Consider the following 25,064-nt stretch of genomic DNA (forward strand, 5'->3'; position numbering starts at 1 on the left):
TGTGAGAACAGCGGGTGAAACCAGAGCAGTTAAAATGGCTTTTTATCATGAATTGGAAGTGTCTGGGGCGGAGGAGCTGAGCAGGATGTTCTGACACCTTACATGTTTTTGCCAAAGGGAGAACAAAGATTGCACATGTGCTGTAGTCTGCAGGTCTGTGCTTTGCTGCTGTAATGGAATCAGCAGTTAGTGACTCTTTAAAAGCTCTATGTTCAAATTCCTCATACTTTACAGTAGCTTGTAATATAATTGACAAAACCTACTTTTAAAATGTCTGAGAAATGAAGGTCAAATCAAATAGAACCATGGTCCACTATGTGTGATTTTCCTACAAAAATCCTCACTCTCACTGCTGAGTTCTTCAATGTATCTCCTGTGTTCCTCAACAAATATGTACCCTTGAAATGAAGTTAACCAACATCAACAAAAGATAATCTCCCACAACAACACATACACCATAAAAAGCCTCCTGTAAGTGTGCAAGCATGCACAAATCTGACGTACATTTAAATTGGATCATAGTGTTAAAAAAGTGTACAAAAACCTCTAAACAAGTAATTTTGTTGTACCAAACATCATCATTTCATCAGTTTTACGTTCAGCATTTTTTGTGTGGCTCACACATTCCAGGTCAATGACACACTGGAGGCACAGTTAGCATCACCTTATAAAGCAAAAACTCAGCCTCTTAAAGTCTTTCAAAGCTACCAGATTTCATTGACCAAAACATTAATTTTACCTAGCAGAGCAGAGAAAGTGCCTGCTGCCTTGGCTGGTTACTTACTTACTTTCAGTAACATTTTAGATATATTGCACAATATGAGGGATACTTTTTAATTCAATATTTTCCCCATCTGTACTTAACTTCACACACAACAATGCAGAAACAACTAAACCCTCAAACAAACTGTAGTTTCTGGCTTTAAACTGCTACCACTTAATTGGTGCAGAATGGCAAGTTGAATTATGAACAAGTCATTGTTAGAGCCAGAGGCCAGGAAACATGCAGGTACATCATCTTAATGGGCATGCATAAATTTCGTGTGATGCCATAATTTGCTTAACTCTTTTTTCACATGGACATATATAAACTAGACTTTTTATGATATCTTTAAGTGACGTAAAATGTCAGATCACAGTGTTGACTGGGCCATATTTAACACATGTAGTACATTAGTTGCTAGTTAGCTGGAATCTAAATTAACCAGCATCTCCTGTGTTCTATGTACCTGTGTTCTAAAATTACTGTTTTTATCTAAAGGAGTCTAATGGTTTTGAAGAGAGTGGTTTAATAGTTTCAGTGTCATCTGAAGCAGCTTTCTGACAGCAAGGAAGAACTGTGAAAATGTTCTAAATATAGCATACCCAAACACAGATATTGCTTTTTTCCCTTCACCTGTCTACTCCCACAGTGTTTCAGAGCAGATTAAGAGCAGAATAACACTTTTTTTTCATTATTCTGCAACCTAATTTGATATACTTGCTGATTTTTTAAACACTCAGAATATGGCTGTGTAGTTAATAACCCATTTCTCTGTGATGTGACAAACAGAACTGCTTTACTCAGACTTTAAACACAAATCAGTAGCTTTAAACAACATACTAGAGATATATTATTTCTGTTGGCTGATTTTGTTAGACAATGATAACAAACAGGTATATTTTTATCCAGCTTTAAATTTACTTACTCATCACACACACAAAAGTGTATGTGGGTGTGCATCAAAAAAAAAATTAATCCCAAGACCTGCTGAGGAGCTCTCATCATAAATCTTCTTCCCTACTTAATGCACAGTGACTACAGTGTAATATAGGCGATATAGGTGAAGCCATTTTTCTCCTGCTTCTCAGTTCATATATTTCTTTTATTCTTCCTTGGTGGACTGGAAATAACCTGTTGACAGAGATTCACACACTGCTCAGAAGAAAATACAGTGCTGCTACGCTTCGAATTTCTTGTGCCTCAGAGAAAATATTCCTGACAAGAAAAAGATATCAAAATAAATCTCAGTGGGCTTCACAAATGTCTGATGCTGCCATTTCTGCTGTGTGCCAGACAGGCTGCGGCTCCTGCCCTCTGATCTAGGGTCAGCTCTCACCAGGCTGCAGCGGCTCCAGGGGCCCCAGTCATTTAGGACACAGTCCTCGGGGCAGGGCAGCCGACTCTCCCTGGCCCCCAGGGGCATCTCCTCTGGGTCACACAGGTAGTCCTCCACTGACTCTGATGGGCCATCGATGGTGTTGAGCATACATCTGCAGGATTGATGGAGAAACACACACTGTTAGGAACATTGTGCAGCTTGACATATTCTACTGAGACAAGGCCATGTTGTACTGGGCACAGAGCTAGCAGTGTTCAAGCGGATGCATTTTGCACCCTCTGGACACCTTTATGGTAAAAATGTACATACTCAAAAAGAAAGAGCTTTTTTTCAAAAATCTTTTTAACAACTAACTACATACATAGACACACACACACACACACACACACACACACACACACACACACACACACACACAATGCCTAATGTTTATCTTCAGTCAGATTTTTGCAGATGTCTAATGAGACACTAACCTTTGACATGGTATATGTATTTTTATTATTTCAAACTGATCAAAATCTGCTCGATATACAATTTTTTAAGTTGATTTAATAATCAGATAATCAAGGTAATCAGCTTAATTTATCAAGACACAGACACAAGCTCATAAATTGACAGATACCTGACTTTTCTGGTCTGGACACCTTCACCACAATTTTCTTTTAAGTCCACGTTGCTGACCTTCCACACACTCCATGGCTCGGCCACCCATACATACTGATTACAGTCACTTTGACATGGTACCACCTCGTACACCTATGAAAAAGAAAGTGTTATTTATGTGCTAAACACCATAAAGCTAAACACTGATATACTATAACAACAAATAGTAAAACAGTTGTAAGTCTGACTTTCTGAGGGTTTTATAAGTCACAATCAGGTTCATCATAGTCAGGACAAAAATAAAATAGTCACTGCAATTTATGTTTTAGTCGTTCAGGTCTGTCAGTTGAATTTTTCGTTATACTTAGTGATTGTTTGGCTCAGCTACCCAAGGTTTAGCTCAGCCTACAAGATTATTTCTGTACCCGCAGAAACTCTGCTGCTCACTAATGTCTATATAAATAAAACTGAAATAGAACCTGGTCTACCATGAGAATGCTGTGACTGTGTACATTTATCTGTCAGTGACCTACTGACATCAGTGACACTTAACATCTGTGACTACATTAGAAATCGCTGAGAGAAGCAGCTCTTACCTGGGCCTGTTGCAGTGAGTCATATCCAGTGAGCATTGGAGTGGATTAAAAGGAGACAGATGGATTAATGAGCACATGCCAACTGTTCATAGAGTATGCAATGTGTGATTAATACAACATACAAAGAGGACTTCATCGGAAGAGCCTCTAAGCATAAATACATGTGTGAGTTTAGCAAACATAGAAACACAGAGAGCCAAATGCACAAAAACACAACCTTAATCAGGACTGAAAAGCATCTCATATTAGCAAATCCCAAAAATTTAAGGAATCAACCAGTGCACAGTGGGGCATTATTAAGGTGGATGCTGGCTTCATTGCACCCACTGTTTTCTGCACTGTTGTTATTCAGCACAAATCAGTACTGCAATAATGAAAAGGTAACACTGAAGTTTAGCATACATTAATAATTCAGTTTTTCAATCACTCTAAATATACAGTAACATGGATAATATTAAGAAAAAAAAACTTTAAAAAATAAAAATTTCCAGTTCAGACATCAGCATACCACTAGCATACCAATAGACTGAGGGCCTCTGAAAAAAGTACCTGGTTGATGTGGTCCAGTTTGGGACAAGGCCGGCCCCCATTGTATGGCTTCTCTCTGAGCCATTTGGAGCGAACTTTGACACCACTTCCACAGGACTTGCTACAGCGAGACCAGTTGGACCATTCGCTGAGTTTACAGTCTGATGGACATGGGATGATGCATGCCTCTTCAATGTAACCTGCATGGAGGACAGAAAACACAAAGAAGGTTCAGTTAAAAACAAACAATACGTTCAGTCTTGACTACTGTCAAAAAGAGAGATTATTCTTTTTGTAGCAAGTTATATTTGTTGCAGGAGAAGGCATTATGGATCTGTTCCTGGGCCTTCCAGCCTCTCACACACAGGGAAAGTCTAAGTCACAGAGAGTAGCAACAAGACCCACTGAGGGCACAGAACTGAGCAGAATCAGTGAGGAAGAGTTCATAAACAAGGATTAGATAAAAATGGTGTAGAAGATAGAAAATCGCAAAAATTACATTAAGATGAAACAAAATGTAAAAAAAAAAAAAAAAAAAAATCAAAACAAAACAAAAAACCCAAAACAAACAAAAAGGAACAAGCTGAAGATGGGTCTTGAGGAGACACAAATTGATTTTTGGTTCTCAAGCTGATAAAGTTTAATAAAATTCTGATGTGGATCACCCATCCTTGATTACATTTATTCTACATAGTCCAACTTTTATCACATCTATTTAAATTACATCCCTTGAAAATTTAATTTTCTTTCCAACTTTCATTCCATATATTCAAGTTTCATTTTCATCTGTGATGTGGAGAGAGTCACTGAATAAAGCATTTACCAAACTATTGGTCTTCCTGTAATGAATCTACCTTACAGTCATAACATCTAATAGGTTCACAAAGAAAGCACCTTGGAAATGATACCTCTTTTGACTTGATTTCTCAAACCAGACAGCTTGTCTGAGTAATTTTTCAACCCATTGGCAGGATCACAACCTCCAACTTGAAAATGATTGCTTTAAAGCAATCTGGTGCCATGGGCAGCTGTGACTCAGGAGGTAGAGTAGGTTGTCCAATTACCAAAGGGTTGGTGGTTTGAATCCCTAGTCATATGCTGTTGTGTCCTTGGGCAAGACACCTCACCCCAGTCCTCACCCACTCCAGTGTCACTCACACTTGTGTATGAATACGTGTGAATGATTGGTGGTAGGGCTGGGGAGGGGCGTGAATTGGCAGCCAGTCCGTCAGTCTGCCCCAGGGCAGCTGTGGCTACAGACGTAGATTACCACCAGAATATGAGAGTGAATAAATAATGGATCACTAATGTAAAGCGCTTTGGGTGCCTTGAAAAGCGCTATAGAAATCCAATCCATTTTTATTAAAAAAAGTCTTGTTACTTTATCCACTAAAAATCTACATTTGTCCTAATTCCTGGTGCCTAGTTTTTCATTCCGATCCAACAAACAAATACTGAAGTTCAAGATCCTTTTAAATGCTAGATGAAGAAAATGCTCTCCTGGAAGAGCCACACAAACAATTATGCAATACTTCACGATCTAATCTAAATGCTCCTATTGATTTTCAGCCCAGTGGAATGAAAGCAAGTCCACTTTCAAAGGTCCAATTTTGCCCTCTGTTATATAAAAGTCTCAAGATCTAGTAAAGCATTGGCTAGTCCTGGCAAAAAGCTTCATTATTTCAATCTATTTTGCCTCCGTTTGCAGGGCCATGACACAGTCAACAGGACTGCTTTTTTACATGTCAGTAATGCACGCCTCATGTCTGCAGCCATGTGTTTTCTTGTGTGTCTGGAGCTTTTATGTCTTTTTGCAGAACAGTCAGGCCAAGGTTTAATCAAATATGTAATATATACAATTGTTTTCTTCTCTGAGGTGCTGTCTGTTTTCCAAACAATTTTTTCAACAAGATTTGTTTTTCCTCTTACCTAAAATGAAATCTGTTCAGCTGACACAAGGCTATACACTGTCAGGCTTACAAAACAGCACTGCTCTCTAAATCAGTTTAGTCTTTGATTAAAAAAAAAAAAAAAAAAAAACAATCAATGAGGTGAATGAGGCAGTAAAGTGGACTGTCTCACTGGCTGCCTAATCACTTCCTCTTTTAGACTGCTGCCCTTTCCAGTTAGAGATGTGGCATTAGCCTGACTGGTGGATATGGATATTCCTTAAAATCCCTTCAAGTTTTTAAGAAATCTGTAACTGATAAAAGCTCATTACACCTCAGTCTGGCCAATGTGTTTATGAGTATATTTCTTACTTTTTTTTTTTTTTTTTTACAGGTGTAACAAGCCACAGTATACCCCTGTCCAGACTATACCCTGGGGTATAAATTGGCCTAGGCCAAATCGTACCCCCAGGCCAGATTATACCCCTATGATATCAGTGGTGTTGAGTGGTATAGACAAGAATTACTCAATTTCTCAAAATTTTATTGGGGGTTCAGCTTCGTCAGGTTAAGTGAGAAAGCTAACTGACTTAAAGCTTAAAACTCTAAACAATTACTTTTACTACTTCAACCGGAAAAACTTCAGTAAAATAAACATCAGTAAAATTACCAATCTCCAGCAATGATCAAAGATTATTACCACACTTCTCTTAGAATGCAATTGTAATATAGTGTTCAATTAATTTGACTGTTCATAATATAATTAAAGTCGTAACATCCTGAAACTTCAAGTTCTAAGACTAGCAAGTCCCCCTCATTATTTTTACTGACTGATGATTGAAATGTTTCTGGTTGAAGTAATAAAAGTAATTGTTTAGAGTTTTAAGATTTAAGTCAGTTAGCTTTTTCATTTAACTTATCTTAACCCCCCATAAAATGTTGAAAAATTAAGTAATTCTTGTCTACATCACTCAACACTACTGATATCATGTGGGTATAACCTGGCCTGGGCGGTATATTGTGGCCTAGGCCAGTTTATACTGCCGATATAGTCTGGACAGGGGTATACTTTGGCCTTCTACACAAGGAAGAAAGTGTTTTTACGTGTTTCACACTGACAATGAGCTACAGTGAACCATGGACTGCCACAGAGCTCTGCAGAGGCATTTGGAGGATACTTGTGGGGGAAGACCTTCGATTCATTTCAAAGAGACACAGCAGGGTGCCACAGAAAGAGGGTTTCATCTAAAAAGGGCTGAAATTGAAAATGTGACATGTTCATTAGTCAATCAATCAGGCACACATTTTGGAGGATTAACTTGGAGTTGACCACTGCAGCACTATGATAATCCCATGGTTCCCACAGTTGTATGGGGACAGAAGAATCTGTTCTTTTCTCCTGTAACCACCTGGAAATGAAAAATCCTGCCTCATTCGTTTTTCATCTTACCTTGGATAAATTTTGTGCATTTTAATTATAGTTTAATCTAAAATCTATTTTGTTTTACTGACTGAATATTCATTTGAACTTCAAGATGTACCAAGATAAGAATAACAGTAATATCACCAAATACAAGATACACATGAAAATCCACATCAAAAATCCGAACTGCTCAAACTACAACTGGATTGAGTTTAGTGTGTATTATCATATACACATTAACTAATAGTTGGAGCTCTCTAGTATGATCACAGTCATCCAGCCTAATAGTAGAATAAATACAACACACAAGCAGTAACCTGCAGCAGGGACTAAAAAATTAAGCACTGGTGATGTAGCATGCTGTTGGAACTACTTGAGGGTGGTTCCAAGTGGAAGTGCTCAACATTTTCACTAAGATACCCTTAGCGTTAGTTTGAAGTAATGGCAACTCTATCCAACAGAGAGCAGCTAAATCCTGCTCAAAAAGTCAGTAGATTTCTCTACCTGTCAACATAAATTAATCTGGATGTTCATGAAATCAGAGGTTAACTATTTATATATTTTAAACAAAAAACAAGCAAACAAAAAACTGATTCAAATAGTAATAAAGTGTAACCTAATCCCAGTTCTGAGTTCATTTTCACTAACTGTATGGTTTTAACAACAGCTACAGATTTGTTTACAGGTCGAGTGTGTGGGGGTTATTCTCTGAATGTGCAGGGGTGGATGTGGGACAGGAGTAATTCATGCTCATCTGTATGACAGAGAAGAACCATATGAGCATTTTAGGTTAGTATTTAGGTAGTTTTTTTCTTGTGTATTCATATATATATATATATATATATATATATATATATAATATATTTATATTTATATTTATATGTATATGTGCGTGTATAAAATCTGGCACTAAAACATATCGGCCAGATTTACCTCAGAATTACAATGTCACTATTGGTTCATTTTATTTGTGTAACCCCAGGTCAACTACAGAGATGCAAAGTTGCAAAGACACTTTATCTAGCTGGATAATTACTTCGACAAATTTATAACCTAAAGGGTAATCTTATTAACCACACTGCTGTAGCAAAACTGAGCAGACAGATCACTTACAGCTAATATAAGTGGATAAAAATAAAGCCTCCTGACATAGTCCTAGATTATTTTCTAGCACAAGTAAATCCTTAGTGGTATAATTATCAAATGTGAATGGACACACATTTCTGCTTCCTGACCTCCTTACACTTCAGTGCCCCTGACTTTAGACTATCTCCTCTGCACCTTGCTAACATCAGCATAGCCTCTGAAAAAAAGCCTCATCACCTTTTCATCTTCCACTGTAGGGCCAACACATCAGGCTCATCCAGTCAGTATAAATCAGTGACCCAGTCACTTAAAGTTCAGTCCTTGTACAACTGCTGCAGCACCTCAGTCTGCAGTTCATTTGTAGTTCATCCAAATATACCTGTTAGGTGTCTTGCCAAGCTCTCAGGGAGGTTTGGCTGAATCCTTGCAAATCGCTTCCTGTCACCTTTAGAGGTTAACTTACAACCTGCCAAAAGCTCCTCTGGTAGATCCCAAAGGGGTTGTCACCTTTAAAGGAAGACTTTCTTCCTTCCTTCCTTCCTTCCTTCCTTCCTTCCTTCCTTCCTTGACATGTGACTGTAAACTGCTCAGTTTCTTTAGAAAGGCATCTGCTAACCATATAGAGTTTAGAAAATAACATGAAGATGAACTGTATTTAGTTAACAACTTGACCACGCTTTAATCAGGACAGTTACATTCTCAAATTCAATAGACACTTGGTGAAAATGGAACTTAGGGTTAAGTTTCCAACAGGTACATTTTAAGGTCGAAAAGTATGTATTAGATTTGAAAGAGAAATCTTCTGTCTGCTTTTACCTGGGCACTAAAACACAGCCTAAACTACATCATTTCAAACATAGGTTCAATACAACCCTAACCCTTAAAATGAGTGGCTGAAGATTTGGTGAATGTTAAATATGCATTAAGTATGAATGTTAAGTTCATACTATTTGCTCCAAACTGCAAAACCCATCACTAATTTCCATAAGTGTATCTGCACCACAGTACACAATGTACACACAACACAATGTTCACCTGTCCACACACAACACAAAGGACAGAGCTGAAACAAAACCAGGGCAAGAATTCACCTCTGGTATGGAAATCCAAGGATCAGTTCACATTTAAAGAGGGCAAAGAGGAACACAGTGTTGTTGGGCAGTCCATCTTCAGCTTGCCAACAAAAAAAGTGCTTTCTATGTCCTAAGACTCCCTTTCTAAGTTGACAAACCACCTTGAGGTAATATCTATTCTTGGGTGGCTAAAGTTGGCCACTTGTTGGTCAAATTGCCAACCTACTGTAGCTGACTACCTACTAAGCCAAAGTGCTGGCTGACTTCAGATCAGCCCAATTGTTTTGATGGTGAAAAGCTCTATCCTTTTAGCCAATAAAACATCACACTGCACTTTGTGTTTACATGTTGTTGCACCTGTTGTAATTTGCATTCATAAGAAAGAAAGAAAATTCATTCAAACTAACTCCAGTGTTAAGTGTTCTTTACATAGCAGACTGTTGAGAGCCCAGTCACTATTTAGATGAATGTAGTTATTTTAGAATGTTTCATTTTTGTATGAGCCCGACAGTACTTCATAGGCTCCAACCAGATTTCTAACACTGGAATTAACCCTCTATCCCTCCCTGTGTTTAAAATGAATTTTCTGAGCCAGACTTATTTGAAACTTCAATCAATCAATCTATCTATCTATCTATCTATCTATCTATCTATCTATCTATCTATCTATCTATCTATCTATCTATCTATCTATCTATCTATCTATCTATCTATCTATCTATCTATCTATCTATCTATCTATCTATCTATCTATCTATCTGTCTGTCTGTCTATCTGTCTGTCTGTCTGTCTGTCTGTCTGTCTGTCTGTATAATAATTAAGATAGTGTGATTATTTTTCAAAGAAAGTAAACTGAGCTGAATCAAAGTATCAGTTCATAAAACCATACTATAAAACTTTTTCTTCTGGGTAGTTCTTCTCAGTTCAACTGGACTGGTTTAGCTCTTTTGAAAACGTTTCATCTCATCCAAGAGACTTCTTCAGTTCTGAACTGAAACTTGTTTGACAATTTGTTTTAATAGTTAATACTTAACAAATGCTTTTAATAGTTGTAACTACTAGAGGCATCTCAGGGTGTACTTAGATTGTAACTGAAAATGTTCGTCTCAAAAGGTCATTTTCAGACCTTAAGATGTAAACAGCTCATCAGGAGGTAATGAAAACACAACTTTGAATATTTTCTGGTGATAATAAAATAATGATAATGTAACTATGGATATGATATTCCATTTTTGCAATTAGATCCCCAAAGGCAGACATATTTAATCGCTATGCTTAAGGCTTAATAGAGCATTAAAAGCTTACTTTCAAAATCAGCTTCTTAATCTAAATGCCACCTGACATGAACACACATACTTCTCTTTGCTTTTCTACATGCCTTTCTCGCTGGTTAAAAGTGTGTGGGTGGATGTCACATTCTTTTTATATCATTTTGCCTCAATCATGTGTAAATATTATTGAGGATAAATCTTAAACATTTATATCAAAATGTGATGACAGTTGTGGGACTGTTTGCTAATCTTTCCAGGCTGCAGTCAAGCAAATCTATTCAACACTAAGTGCTGAAGAAGCAGATTACCTCAGTTTGACTGTTAATAGATGCTACTATAAGTATATTTTTAAGACTTGTTCATTTTGAGTTTCCTTTCATAATCAGTAAATAATGTATTACAGAAATAGTTACTTTTAATTACTTTTTTTTTTTTTTACCTGGTCCACACTCATCTATAGTCCTTGTATGCACTGACAGTAACACTAGAGGCTCTGTGTTCATGTCAGAGCATAATGTAATAAGAAAGCTGACCCACTGGCCTAAAGGAGGCTATGATGTGCCATACTAACCCTATTGGACATGGACCTGTATCTACACATTGTAACACAGCACAAACTCAGCTGTATAGCACTGGACCTCAAAGCATTTTTCTACTTAGTACAAATATGGGTCGTCATGCACCAACAAATCTGTTCAGTTCAGTACTGATGTTCACAGTTCACAGCTCCTCAGCAAGATGTTCGCCCTTAAGCTCGACCACTTAGAGTTTTTCACAGGAACTGTGTTCCCTGTTGCTTCAGCACATGCTGCGAAGACAAGGCCAAGGCCACCAGAGCCATCTGCAGATATTAAGGCATGATAAAGGTCAAAACATCATGACATCTTAGACAGCTATACATGAGATATATAGCCAAGGCATGTGTAACAAAATATTCTATTAGTTTTGGTATGTAGTAGTATTTACTGGAAAGAGAAAGATATAATTTTGAATTATTATAAGATGGGGGAGAGGTAAATCAGTAAATAATTATGTCGCAGGAGTACAAATAATTTTTTTTTTCACCAATTCATAATAATACAATTAATCTAACCCTCAAAGATCCAAACAGCCACTGGTAACCAAGTCATTTACTGATATAAAATCTTTAATAACATCTGAACCACTAAACCTATTACTATATTGAAATAATTCTGGCAAAATGCAGTTTGTCGTCTTTTCCTGGTCATCAGATATGACCCATTTGGACATTCAGAGGCTCCAGAGCAAATGTGAAAACACTCTTCTGCAACATTGATTCAACAGTAAAACCCATGGAGTTTGACAAATGACACTGGATGGAGACACTTGTTTTTACATTCAGTTATTAATATCTTTGCTGAAAAAGTTGCTTTTCTGTTTTTGATATAATAACCCTTAACTTTAATTTGAGCTTTTATGAAAAACTACTGACAAGCAAATGGCAGCCTGTTAACATTCTCATTTTAACATACCAACTGTGGAGATCAATATAACCTTACTATAAAAAAAAAAAAATGCATGCATAAGTGAAAAGTAAAACCGGCTACTCATGTAAATGACCTTTCATTTTATTGGCCTTGTGTTTTGTCAAATACTTTAAAAAGCACTACACTTCTGTACTTGGTCAGCAGCAGCTAGTGCATTCTGTTGTCTCAATATATCTGTGCATATGTAAAAATATATATGCTTTAACCCAAATCTGGTGACTTCTGTGTTTTCATCCAAATTGTGTCCAGAGTACTGTGTCCTCTGTTATTCTCAGTATAAGTTGTTTTGTGATGCTGCTCTGCACATTTTCTTTTAGTTCACTGTATGTATAATTTCTGAATCTTTTATCACACAAAACAGGATGGATAGAAATAAGCAGGTCTACCTATATTGTGATATGACACCCACAACTTAATTAGTTCTTAGCTTTTATTTACTTGTAAATTCTTGGAAAGATCAACCATGCTCTTAAAAGATAAAATTGAATGTCATTTTTTTCATGACATTCATAATATAAATAACAGTTTGAAAAATATACTGACAAGTGAATTAATTGCAGGATTATACGCCTCCTCAAAACCCTAAACTACATAGTTAGAAGGCTGCTGTGAGTTTATTTATCCAGAAGCTCTAAGCACAAATCTGTCTGCTTTTTGATACATTTGCCTCTGTAATTTGTCTTGGAAAATACAATCCTCAGACTGTTAGCTCCTGTGGCTGTGCTGAACCTCAATGACAAATCAATTAACAGTGAGCAACCGTCCAGAACGGTGCTTTAAAAGATTCAGCTTTATTTCCACTGCTAACAGTCACTGCTCCTCATACAGTGATCTGAAAGGGAGCAACGGCACAAAGCCTGGCTCACCATCACTTTTAATGATAATCCCCCATGATTCTTTTGATGTCTGTGGGAAGTAAAGATAACAGTAGCACAGTTTGCCTGACGACCATCGTAGCTAAGGGCATTGTGTCAGGCTCCAAGTCATGGAAGGGCCCTGTCTCCTCCTCTATGAAGATTAAAAGCGATGATGTCTGAGATGGAGGGAATGACACAGAAAATGAAGGAAGGAGTCACAGTGGAGGGGGGTGGGGTGGACGGACTGAATGAGGGGTATGAAAGAGAGATTTAATGATATCTGCACTGTTTCTAAGCCTTGTGGGGTTCATTTTGTTTTTGTGTACACCTCAAGGAACACTTCTGCTTTTTCCTGAGCTCAATGATGCTGAAAGATGAATACATGGATGCACACACAGCCTTACACACTGGTATAGGTGTAAAAATACACAGAGGAATGCTGCAGCAGTAGCATCCTTACACTGAGCTCTTGTCACACTAACACTCAGATTAACTGACACATCTCTGTGACTCAGACACAAGAAAACTAAAACCATGTTTGTATGTGCACAATACTGATGTATTCATTTGAACATCTCCCACATTCTATTTCACAGCAATTTCACAACGGGTTTGTGTAGCCCAGATTCTTAGTTGAAGTATTTTGGATCTAAGATAAGACCTTATGATGAGCAGCAAATGATTCTGACAGGAGTGTGCCAGAAAAGGCCTCCTTATATGAAATTCAGTATTCAAAATGAGTCGAGAACATCCATGGGTGGGGGTTTCATATGTGCACACAAAAATCCTTCGCTTCAGATGAATATAGAACCCAACAAAAACATTTCTTGCATCTGCACATACGTATTTCTCATCTGAAACCAAGAAGTCACGGCTGGAGAAGAGGAATCTAATTCTCTACAGAATAAACAAGTCCTCCTTTGTGTCTCTGCAGCAATCATTGGGGTCACATTTTGGAATAAATGAAAAATCCTTTCGTTCTTAGATACCAGTTCACACATATCTTAATCATAAAGCTACAAGATGCAACTGAAAGCATACAGTTTCAACACACCACCCCTGAGTTTCCTGTTGCCATTTCAATATAATGGGAATGAATGGGATTTCATTTGTAGTGCTCACCGCACTGAAAAATGACACTTTAAAAATTCAACAGAATATTTTTTTTGTAGAAATAATGACCCAGTTCTCTGGAGGAGAATCTATATGATTATAACTGAATAGTTTTTATATAAGGAGCATATCTTCAACAGAAAGTACTCCCATCAAAAATTGTCAGTAGCATGTTGTTCCAGTATCAGGGACAGCGTTTCCTGTAAGAAACCTTTTTTTTTTAGTGGTAGGAAGAAAAAAATCCCTTTTACTGCATCAGCTTGGCAGCAGCTTTTCCATCAGAAATAAATGCAAAGAAAAACAAACAAGACAAAACAAAACAAAAAAACAAAACAAAACTGAGAAATTAAAACAAAACCCAAGTAATGAATAATGGGTTCCTTTTGGTCTGAACACTGACAGCTCTTTACTTCATTTTACAATTCTACTTTTTAAGAATAAAAGTTTTACTAATGGATACATTAATGTGAAGTCACATACATAATCCAGACTTAACACAAAAGAAGTATATTTAAATTCAATTTGTGTTGTTGCTGGTTCAATTTCAAAACCATCCAAGGCAATTATTTTTTCTTAAATGCAATCATGTAAATGACGACTAACACCAAAACACATGTTCCATGTTCAGCTGTCAGCTGTCCTTCATACAAGTAGACAACAGTCCAGAAAATATAGGGGAGAAAGAGATTGTCAAATAAAGATCAGAACTCAGATAAGTTCTTTTCACTATAGAAACTCTTTAACTGAGTCCTCCTTTACATTCAGGTACTTAAAAAGAGCTGTCTGCTTACATTGTCTAAAAAATGGTGCGTCATGTCACTGTCACAACGAAGTGCTTCAGCATATGTTTCCATCAGCTGCATATGCATCTGTGTATATCTGAAGATGGCATCATGTACTGCACATCTCCCACTATGATGTACTTTAGAACCAGTTGGGTAAATGTAACTAGGACGGACAACAACATATTACCTAATCAATAAAAGAGCTTCACAACTAAACTTCAAAATTAGCTATGTTAGTTCAACCAAAATGCATAGAAGGAAACAAACAAAACTCTGGTGGTGTCTGTTGACAACAGCTTTTGGTCCAGTAACATGAGGTGTAGCTTTGCTATTGTGAGCAGATGTTGCATTAGAACACATAGTTACACAAGAAAAAGTTACTGTAAGAAGTATGCAGTTTGTTAAAGCAGCAGAGCTCAATAGTTATTTGTGTACAAATTCTGCTAATCTACAAATACAGCATATTTAAAGCAAGTGGGCTGAATGGAAACAAGGAAATCTACCTATTTCAGCGCAGTTTTCAAGCTGATGAAAATGTACCTCATGCTGAGAGGTTTTAGATGGTCATATGTGTTTTCAGAGAGGTAGGGGTTAAATGTGATTCATTCATTCATCCATTCAGTCATCTTCAGAACCACTTTATCGCAGGAATGCTGGAGCCTATTCCAGCTACCTATGGGCGAAGGTGGGGTACACCCTGGATGTGTCGCTAGTTCGTCGCAGGGCTGACATATAAACAACCAATTACACTTATGGGCAATTTAGCTTAACCAATTAACCTATTAGTGCATGTCTTTGGACGGTGGGAGGAAGATGGAGTACCCAGAGAGAACCTGTACAAACATGGGGAAAACATGCAAATTCCACAAAGAAAGGTCCCCCCCATCGGCTGGTGTTAGAATCGAACCCAGGACCTTCTTGCTGTGAGGCGACAGTGCTATCCACTGCCCCTCTGTGTCACCCCAGTTAAAGATGATGATAGCTGTATTTCTGATTGCTGACGAGATTCAGTCAGACATGACTGTATTGCTCTACTCTACGGCTCTATATGGAAACACTTCCACAGCTTGAAATGGGTCAAGTTCATCTATCTTTTTACTTAGTCTTATTGATTTCGACTAAGGGCAGAGAAGTGCAGTTTGTGCAGCTTTAAATGCAACATCATTTTGACAATACTAGTTTTTTTAGATTTTGGTGACCTAACTCTATAAGTGTCCAATCTGTAATATGACATGTGCTTATGTATGTTGGAGTCTGTGTTAAACTGATAGTTTGTTGCTGTTAGGCGACCCCATTTCTCAGCTAACTGAAGTTAATGTTGTCTTGAGAGTGGCAGAACAGCAGACTAAACTCACTAGTGCTGACGGATTAATCATGTGACCCATTTATGCATTCGCACCACTTGTCCAATTAGACGAATCTCCAGCTTATGCAAGTTCCTTAACATGAGCAAACACATCTTACATATTGACAATTTAATTACAGCTGAAACAATTAATCAGCTCAAATCAATAAAAAAAAAAATTATTCACAATTTTCCTGAATCAAAGCTTTGTTGTGACGCAGATGATGCCAGGATCAAGAGAAATAGTGTGGAGATGAGGACATAAAGGCAGAAAAGGTCTATATGTTCACTTCTTCATTGAAACCATCACTTAGTCCTTTAAACTTTTAAGCTTTCACACAAACATTACAAATACTTGGCTTTTTTTCAGTTGTATGTTAGTTCCATCTTAAGTTGTTAGTAAGTTTGATACAAATGTGCACATTGTTTGTAGATGTCATTTGACTTGTTTGTTGTTTATATCTATAGATACTTTATATATACTTTAATACTGTTGTTGTTGTTATTTCTATATAGATTTTTTTAATATATCTTTTTTGATACACTGGGTAAAAATATAAACGCACCATGTGACACTAACTTTTTAATAGCAATAGGTCTTGCGCAATATATTAAATCGCACATAGTTCATTCTGTTGATAAATGTGGTACAGATGAGAAGAATTAGTAGAAGACTAGTAGAACATGATAGTGGTGTCTGGCATTCAGGGACATTCATGTGGACACGGTGGGAGCCGGTTGAAAGAAATCACAACTCCATATCTCGTGTGTCTCTACTGTAGCTGTGGAGCATATACGATCTGTGCTCTGTAGGCTGCCGATGGTCAGCTGTGTTTGCTGTTTGAAACATGAATAATGGAAAGAGCAAGGGTGGTGTGGAGAAGCAAGAATTAAAAAGAGGAAAGCTCTGGGAGCAAACGCAGCCAAATGTGACAAAATCTGCAACTTTTTCACAAAAACGACCTCCCGGTTGGAAACAACTAATGAGGATGATGAACCGGGTAAACCACCTTTCGAGCTAGTTAATTATCGAGTCAGTGAAATGTGTGGCATTGTGGCGTGTAACATAACGTTATGCATTTTAAATAATAGTATGATGCGACGCCACAGAACTGGGAAACTTTGTCTTGTAGCTCCTCAGAGTCAGAAAGCAGATCCAGCAGCAGACACCAGCCATGAGCCCACAAGTCCAGAGTGGGCAGGTAGGACTGCTCATAGAGGGAAGATTATTAGAATAAATAGGCTACAATGAAGAGTATGGTGTAGGCCTGTTCAATATGAAAGGTGCTCTGAGATGCTAGATGATTCAGCACTACATGAATGAAACTGACACCAAGGCTTTGTAAAATAGAAGATTTGTGCTGAGAATTATGACCATTTTTAAAATGTGATTTAGTGTCAGAAGCAGAGCCAGGAGCCAGTAGTGATGAGGGGATTGCTCCTGTCAGGATGGAAGGAAAAGGTGAGCTGTTGGAACAGACTGTGTGAACAAGCATTAGTTCCACTAAAACCACTTTCTATACCCAAACGATAGTACTGACCTATTTTATTTTTTATCATTAAAAGTGAGACAGTAAATACACAAAGCCCACAACTGAAAGGCAATAGCATAAAGTAATATTAAATAAGCCTGCATATTTTGCCAGTGTAAATATCTGAATTGGTTAAGTAAGTCAAAATGTCTGTAGATATTATTTTTTATTGTGATACAGGTGCAGGCGAGTCTAAGGAAACTGGAGGAAGTGTGAAAGGGAGAGCAGAGTCTACTGATGACAGAGGAGCAGCTCAGCAGCACAACCACTAGGCACAAATGAGACAAATGAAGATGAGTCTGCTGTTAGCTTTGATTGTTTTGCTCGCCCTCAGTCACAGGATATACAGACATTTTTTTCTTATCGTCCTCATCAAACCCCTAATATCACTATGCCAAAAGTTTTCAATAGCAAAGATGGAACAAACCGCAAGTAAGTTGTGATGGAAATCTTTTGTTGCAGAGGATACAAAAATGATAGAGTTATGAGAAATTGCAGCAGGCTTTATTTTTTGTATTATTTTTTTATTTAATATTTTTATATATTCTTTTATTTCATTTCAAACATTTTAAAGGTTTGAAAAATGTTAACACTTATAAGAACAAAAATATAGATTCTGTTGTTGTTGTGTTGTGAGGAATAATAATGTTGGAGATGTCGATGTGCGCTCACTGTTGAAATAAATCCACATTGTGAAGCAACCTTTACTTGCACTGAATTGGAAATATTTTAGAAAATACACTGAATTACATGGCTTTGCAGAACAGTGTGTAGACCTAACATGTAAGGTTATAATTCCATGATTTTAATAATAATTGGTCGTGATCTAAAGTGGGCCAGTCTGAGATATGAAACTCCAGGGCTGAAAATGAGTCTCAGTCCGGCCCTGGCCTGAATACTGCTAATCCTGTTTGAGCAGCGTCTGGACAAGCTACACCTGTGTTGTCGGTGGAATCACTTGACCACTGAGCGAGTCCTCACTCGCAGAGATGGACACAAAGTTTGTTTATAAGTCAAGAGAATTAACCATGTCTAACAATTATAAGACATCATGGGCCACGTGTCTCGAGTTACACAAATACTGTACATAGTGTGTTTAAATTTTTGTTCAGTATACTTTTTTGGTTGTTGTTTCAGCTGGTTTTGGAATGAAGGCTGTTTGTCATTTTCAGACATGTCTTTTTCACATTTTTAATATTTTTTCCCACCTAATCAAAAAATCATTTAATTGAAGAAAATAATCAATAGCTTAATTGATTACAAAAATAGTAGACAGCTGCAGCTCTAAATTCAAAGCAGTAAATAAAGAAACTCAGAGGATAATGTTCTGTAGAGACACATGCATGAACTGACCATGGCTGTTGCAGCGTGAGGTCTCCACCAGCCTGTTGTCCTGGTCGTAGCACACCATGGCCTGGTAGCGATAGCCCTGTCCACACTCTTTGATATCTCCCTGAACTTTCATTCCAAGGACACTTTCTGCTCGACCTCCCTCTGGCAGGATGCAGTCAGACCAGTTCCCCACGGGCTGAGCATTGTACTTGTCACAGGGGCAGTACTGGGTCTCACTCAGAGGGTACATCTGTGTGTTCTTGCACTTGTCTTTCTTCTTGCTTCTTCCTGAGAAGTGCCAAGGGACAGAGTAAAGAAAAAGTGACCCACATGTCTCCTGAGACTTCAATAATCTTATACTGCTACTTTAGAGCTGAATTACATAAGAACTTAAGAAAAGTAAAACACAGAATCCCACATTCAAATTAAATATCTTATTAAATGCTAATTTGTTTATATGATACATTTTCCATTTACACACCATTTTTTATGTTTTAACCTACAAAACTTTATTTGGTATAAATTATTCATCAAATCTGTTACCATTGCGCTTGTTCACATTTATCTTTTATCAGTATACCAATTTTTCAACTTCTCCAAAGTATATAAATTTTTTTGTGATGTTTCAGGGTTTTGTGAATTTGTATATAAAGACCTGCACCATGATATTATGATGTGGCTCTCTGTTGGCTGTCTTGCCTGTAGAAAAACATACTGGTTCCTAGTGGGTCTGCAAGTTGAACTGACTCCAAACAGGTACGAGCACCAGGTTGATGTTGGTGTTGCAAGAGTATCAGTGGGTTTTCCTGCACTTGTTTCTATTGTTGCTTCTTCCAGAGGACTCCAAAGAGACATGGATGCGGCAACTCACCTCAGACGAATTGACTCCCCATTTCCTCTGACTTTCACAATTTGATAACGCTACTTGCAAAGTCTTGTTTACTCTCCAAGAAAAGTACGACACCGAATCCCACATGCATGCTGGGGACAGCAAGTCTTGATGATAGATTGCACCAGCAAAGCTTTTTCAAGCAGAGTTCTCTTTCAGACTGAAACAGCTTGACACTTTTCTTTTTTCTTTTTTTTACCTTCAGAAACTTCAAGCTCCATTAATCAACCATCAGTTTGCAATGAAACTTTTTACTCATGGCAGCCTATCATTTGGAGTTGTATTCCATGTGCATAGGAGATATGGTATTGATTATTTTCTTTCTCCTGGTCTGCAGTGTCTGTATGCAGCAACTATCTCCATCAAGTTAGTCCCGCTCTAAGTTTTCTTTCCTATTGCTCTGTAATCATTACAATACAAGTTTGACAAGTCTGTACTGCCAAAACATCAGTGCTGATTGGTGCTAATTGAACCTAAGTGTTACACTGCCACTCTATTATATTTCAGAGTTACAGTGATGCAACAGAAACCACAAGACTACAGCTTCAACTTAAAGCAATGTTCCACTTCAAACGACTCCCTGACTGAAATGTTTTGCCATCTTTCTGGACTGTGGGTAGATTGCTAAGATTTAATACGGAGTAGAGGATGTTCACTTTGGTGTATTCTGCCTTTCACTAACAAGTCAGTGTGTAAAAAAGGAGAAGGAACTATATATTTAATGGTAAATCCATAAGGGATAGGCTAACATCTACCATAATGCTGATAAATGCACCCTAATACATGTATGGCCTTCTGGTAAAAATCACAAAATCTATCTCTTTTCTTCCCTGATTTGCAGCTAAGGATGATAGACTACTACTTTATAGGGTGGTATTATTGAATATATGACCTCTTTACTCTTTAACTGAGGTGAATGGGCCAAAATATATTTGACTTTCACATCCCAGTGAATTAAAAGCTGCTCAAATCCACTTTCTCACAGTCTGGAGTTGACTTATTTTGTATTTTCTCAATGTTCTCTTGTCTATGCATTACTGCACTGATGCATAACAAAGTCTGAAGAGCGTTTTCTTCAGATTGCAATTTTAATCTAATGAGTGTATAGTTGAGCAGATCTATGATATTGTGTTTTATTTTACTGCCCTTCTCTTAGGGTGTTCCACACAGATGTTAAGTTGCCGGTAGAGATAGACTTACCAGGAAAAAAAGGGTCCAAAGTAAAAAGCCTATAATTGATATGGTGCCACATTATACACTCACCTATCAATGCCCTCTTTCTAGTGCGGACCCCCACACAATCAGCTGTGCAGGACGAGAACTTGGACCAATTGGTGAGCTGGCAGTCGTCCTGGCAGGGGAGCTGACAGCGCTGAGTGATAGCAGGCATGGCTTTCGCAAATTTCAGACACTCACTCATGTCAGCTTGCATCCCATCAAGCTGGCGACATGACACAGCTGGAAGAATTAGAGCAAGACAGGTCAAAAAGATCCATTATATAGTTTAATATGTAATTATGCAATTAATAATATTTGGATAGATGGACCAATAGTCAGATGAGTTATTGCAGAGAGAAAGACAATGTGCAATGATCATGAATGAGGATTTAAGTGACTGAACAATCTACTCATTTTCCGAGGTCTGCACTTAACAACTTGAATGAGGCACATCTAAAAACGAAGGTGTAGGCACACTCACTGGCTACTTTTTTAGGTACACCTGGTAATAGTAAGGTGAACCTAATAAAGTGGGTGCTGAGTGTATGGCTAAAAATCAAAATATGTCAATAATTGTAATTTCTTTTTCATATAAAAATGACAACATTTCATGTTTCTAGGCCTCCCTAATCTGAATGACAAATGGCATGGAATAACACATGACCTAACCCTAATCCCAACCCCTAACCCTAACCCCTAACCCTAACCCTAACCCCTAACCCTAACCCTAACCCTAACCCCTAACCCTGACCCTAACCCCTAACCCTAACCCCTAACCCTAACCCCTAACCCTAATCCCAACCCCTAACCCTAACCCTAACCCTAACCCCTAACCCTGACCCTAACCCCTAACCCTGACCCTAACCCTTAACCCTAGTGGTCATTCGTTATTCCATGCCATTTGTCATTTGGATTAGGGAAGCCCTATGTTTCTAACTTATTAACTGTGCAAGTTGGCCAAAGCACCATTGAAATAGTGTCACTATATGAGGTCTGAGACCATTTACTGAAATTTTGCAAACCAAACTTTTAGCTCAGAAACCTGCTGAAACCATTTGTGCTTTCGGTCATGGCTGTACTAATTATTCGAGCTGCAACCAATTAATTGACTCAAAGTGATCCAAAAAAATAATTCAACCACAATTCTCATGAATCAAAGCTTTGTTTCCTTCATTTCTCTGCTGTTAAACATTGGTTCCACTGTTATGTTTCACCTGGACGCTTATTGTAATGCACAAAGAAGCTTCAGTTCAGGAAAACTGCAATAGAATATTTCCCTTCAATCAATTCGAGTCAATTCATCGAATCAGGAATTTTTGCATTCGCTTCAAGCACCTAATCGATTAATCGGTTGCAGCTCTACTAATTATGTTCATTAATAGTTTTAAAGCCTCTGTATATATTTGACAGTGCCTTGACAATGTGGTGTATTAAATAGAGAATAGTGGCCAAAATAACCAATAAGAGCAGGGTATGGACAATCCTTTCTAGCACTGACCCAATTACAAGTCAGCATGACTTATTACCAGTTACGTTAACAGGCAAAAGAAAACAATACTGTAAAGCGTAAAATACAATGTTACTTAGCGTATGAATCAGTGAATTTGATGTCAAATTAAACTAAGTATAAAGATACACTGATGATGGTGAAATAGTAGTAAGTTTTTTGTAAACATCAGATGGAGCTAATGGGTATAAATGCTGTAGATGGAGACAAAGGGAATTGAATAACCAAAGAGAACTGACGCTTAATAGTAAATGTGATGTACCTTTTTTCCCAATGTGTTACAAACACATTGATTTGCAAAAGTGTCTGACCATTTCATCACTTGGCTTAATACAATGTCAAAAGAGGCCACTAAAAAGTACAAAATAGATAGAACATATCTTACATTTCACAGAGGAGGTTAAATAATAATAATAAGCACAGCAGACATAAATGCATCTCTGCATCAATTGGTTTGAAGCGCACAAGTCAGTTCGTTTTAGCTTGCATCACCCTGCTCTTTGTTCTTCCAATAAAGGGTATTACTTGTGTTGCTGCAATATTTCATTTTCTTGTGATTTAGACCATCTGCAGGGCTGTTCTCTTGTAGAGAAATCAATCTCTAAGCACATTTTTTGCTGAACCCCTGTGGGCACTCGCTATTTGTTTGGAAAACCTCCCTCTGGCGGTGTATGAGGTCAGGTCTTATCTGGTGAGAGAGAGCATGAGAGAGTACGTATGAAAGACCATGAGAGACAGAGAAAATTGCTCTGGTTTGTAATCTGTGTTTATTAGTGTCACAGCAGAGGTGTTTTCCTCTTACGAAACCCTCTGCCCTGCTAAACTAGAATTACCTCCAGCAACCAGTCAAATTGGACTTTATGTCTCTGCCTGTCCCAAATCATTATGCAAAAAGTGAAGACTACATTGAATAAACAGGTATTGTGTGTCTATTTGGTGAAATGGAAGTCGTCTTATTGATTCCAGTGAAGCATTTCCTGTGAAGAACATATTGTCTACATTTTCAGATTGGACAGACAGGAATTGAATAATGGGGCAGATAAGTGTTGTGCAGAACATCTTATGGACCACACATTTTTGTGAGATCACAGTGACACAGACCTTTGACTTTAATTACTTCATCCTTCAACCCATGGTCATGTTTGTATCAATTCTGATGATTTCATTTTGCAGAACTGGCTGGTTTAAACTAGTTTTTATTTAGTTTTAGTGTTAGAGTTTTTTTCATGAATCATGAGGGACACCTTAGAAGAATGGAAGAAAGCATTACATCAAATATAAATTACATGGCAATGGTATAAATGTCCAACTATGCAAAAACATTTAATTTTTTTTCATCAATATTAACACTGGAAGAATGTATTTTTGAGTTGTTTTTTTTTTTTTTTCAGTCATTACTAGTTTTAATTCTGTCAAGAAAGTTGGCTTTCGACAAGTTCTACTATTTTTACATTTGATCTAATTAATTTTATTTACACACTTTAGTAGTGGACTAACTCACACTGCCATCTTCAGTCATCAGCCGGTGTGCTGTGCTTTCCTTTATGGACATGTTACAGCTGATGGCGACACATCATTTGTTCATGTCTTTCTGATTGTTTTTCTTCCTGTAATTGCTCTGAAAATCTGAGCTATCCAAAAATGTAATTTACATTTGTCTCACATTAAATGTTGTTCAGAGGAGACACTGGTCTTCTCTGAACAACATTCAGATGAGAAGCAGGTGGTTTGGTCCACATTGTGGTCTGGGGGGAGGTTTCACATATGCATACTTTATTTGGATCAAACTGGAGAGTTCAAAGGTCCAACAAAATGAGGTAGGTGTGAAAGTGTTCCTTAACTACAGTTCCATATGTTAGTGTAATGATCTTAGCTTAAACCTGGTCACGTGTCTTGGACCTAATTTGGAATGGAATGTTCTATCCTGTACATTGTGCTGCTTATACGTAATAGTGGAATATTGGTAAGCACATGCATTGTCCCTTTCAAATGAACTTTATAAATAAATAAATAAATATAATTAAATAATAATCAATAAAATTCATTCATTCATTCATTTTCTGAACCCACTTTATCCTCACTAGGATTGCAGGGGGTGCTGGAGCCTATCCCGACTACCTGTGGGCGAAGGCGGGGTACACCCTGGACGAGTCGCCAGTTCATCGCAGGGGTGACATATACAGACAAACAACCAATCACTCTCACATTCACACTTATGGGCAATTTTAGGTTGACCAATTAACCTATCAGTGCCTTTGGTGTCTTTGGATGGTGGGAGGAAGCTGGAATACAAATATGGGGAGAACATGCAAACTCCACACAGAAAGGTCCATGAATCGAACTCAGGACCTTGTTGCTGTGAGGCAACAGTGCTATCTACTGCAACACTGTGTCGCCCATAATCAAT

General features: G+C 37.7%; 1 protein-coding gene across 4 annotated transcripts in view; it reads right to left on the reverse strand.

The window, feature by feature from the left end:
- Nucleotides 1-25,064, reverse strand: part of thsd7ab (thrombospondin, type I, domain containing 7Ab) — a 277,249-nt gene that overhangs the window by 64,626 nt on the left and 187,559 nt on the right. For all 4 annotated transcript variants that reach the window (XM_030157281.1, XM_030157284.1, XM_030157282.1 and 1 more), the window contains 6 exons: nt 21,196-21,390; nt 19,065-19,331; nt 3,851-4,029; nt 3,302-3,307; nt 2,725-2,858; nt 2,100-2,253 (listed from right to left, as the gene is read on the reverse strand). In XM_030157281.1, the coding sequence (XP_030013141.1) occupies nt 2,100-2,253; nt 2,725-2,858; nt 3,302-3,307; nt 3,851-4,029; nt 19,065-19,331; nt 21,196-21,390 (935 nt within the window). The remainder of the gene's footprint in view (nt 1-2,099; nt 2,254-2,724; nt 2,859-3,301; nt 3,308-3,850; nt 4,030-19,064; nt 19,332-21,195; nt 21,391-25,064) is intronic.

Source organism: Sphaeramia orbicularis, chromosome 16 (genome assembly GCF_902148855.1).
Source record: "Sphaeramia orbicularis chromosome 16, fSphaOr1.1, whole genome shotgun sequence".
Classification (NCBI taxonomy): domain Eukaryota; kingdom Metazoa; phylum Chordata; class Actinopteri; order Kurtiformes; family Apogonidae; genus Sphaeramia; species Sphaeramia orbicularis.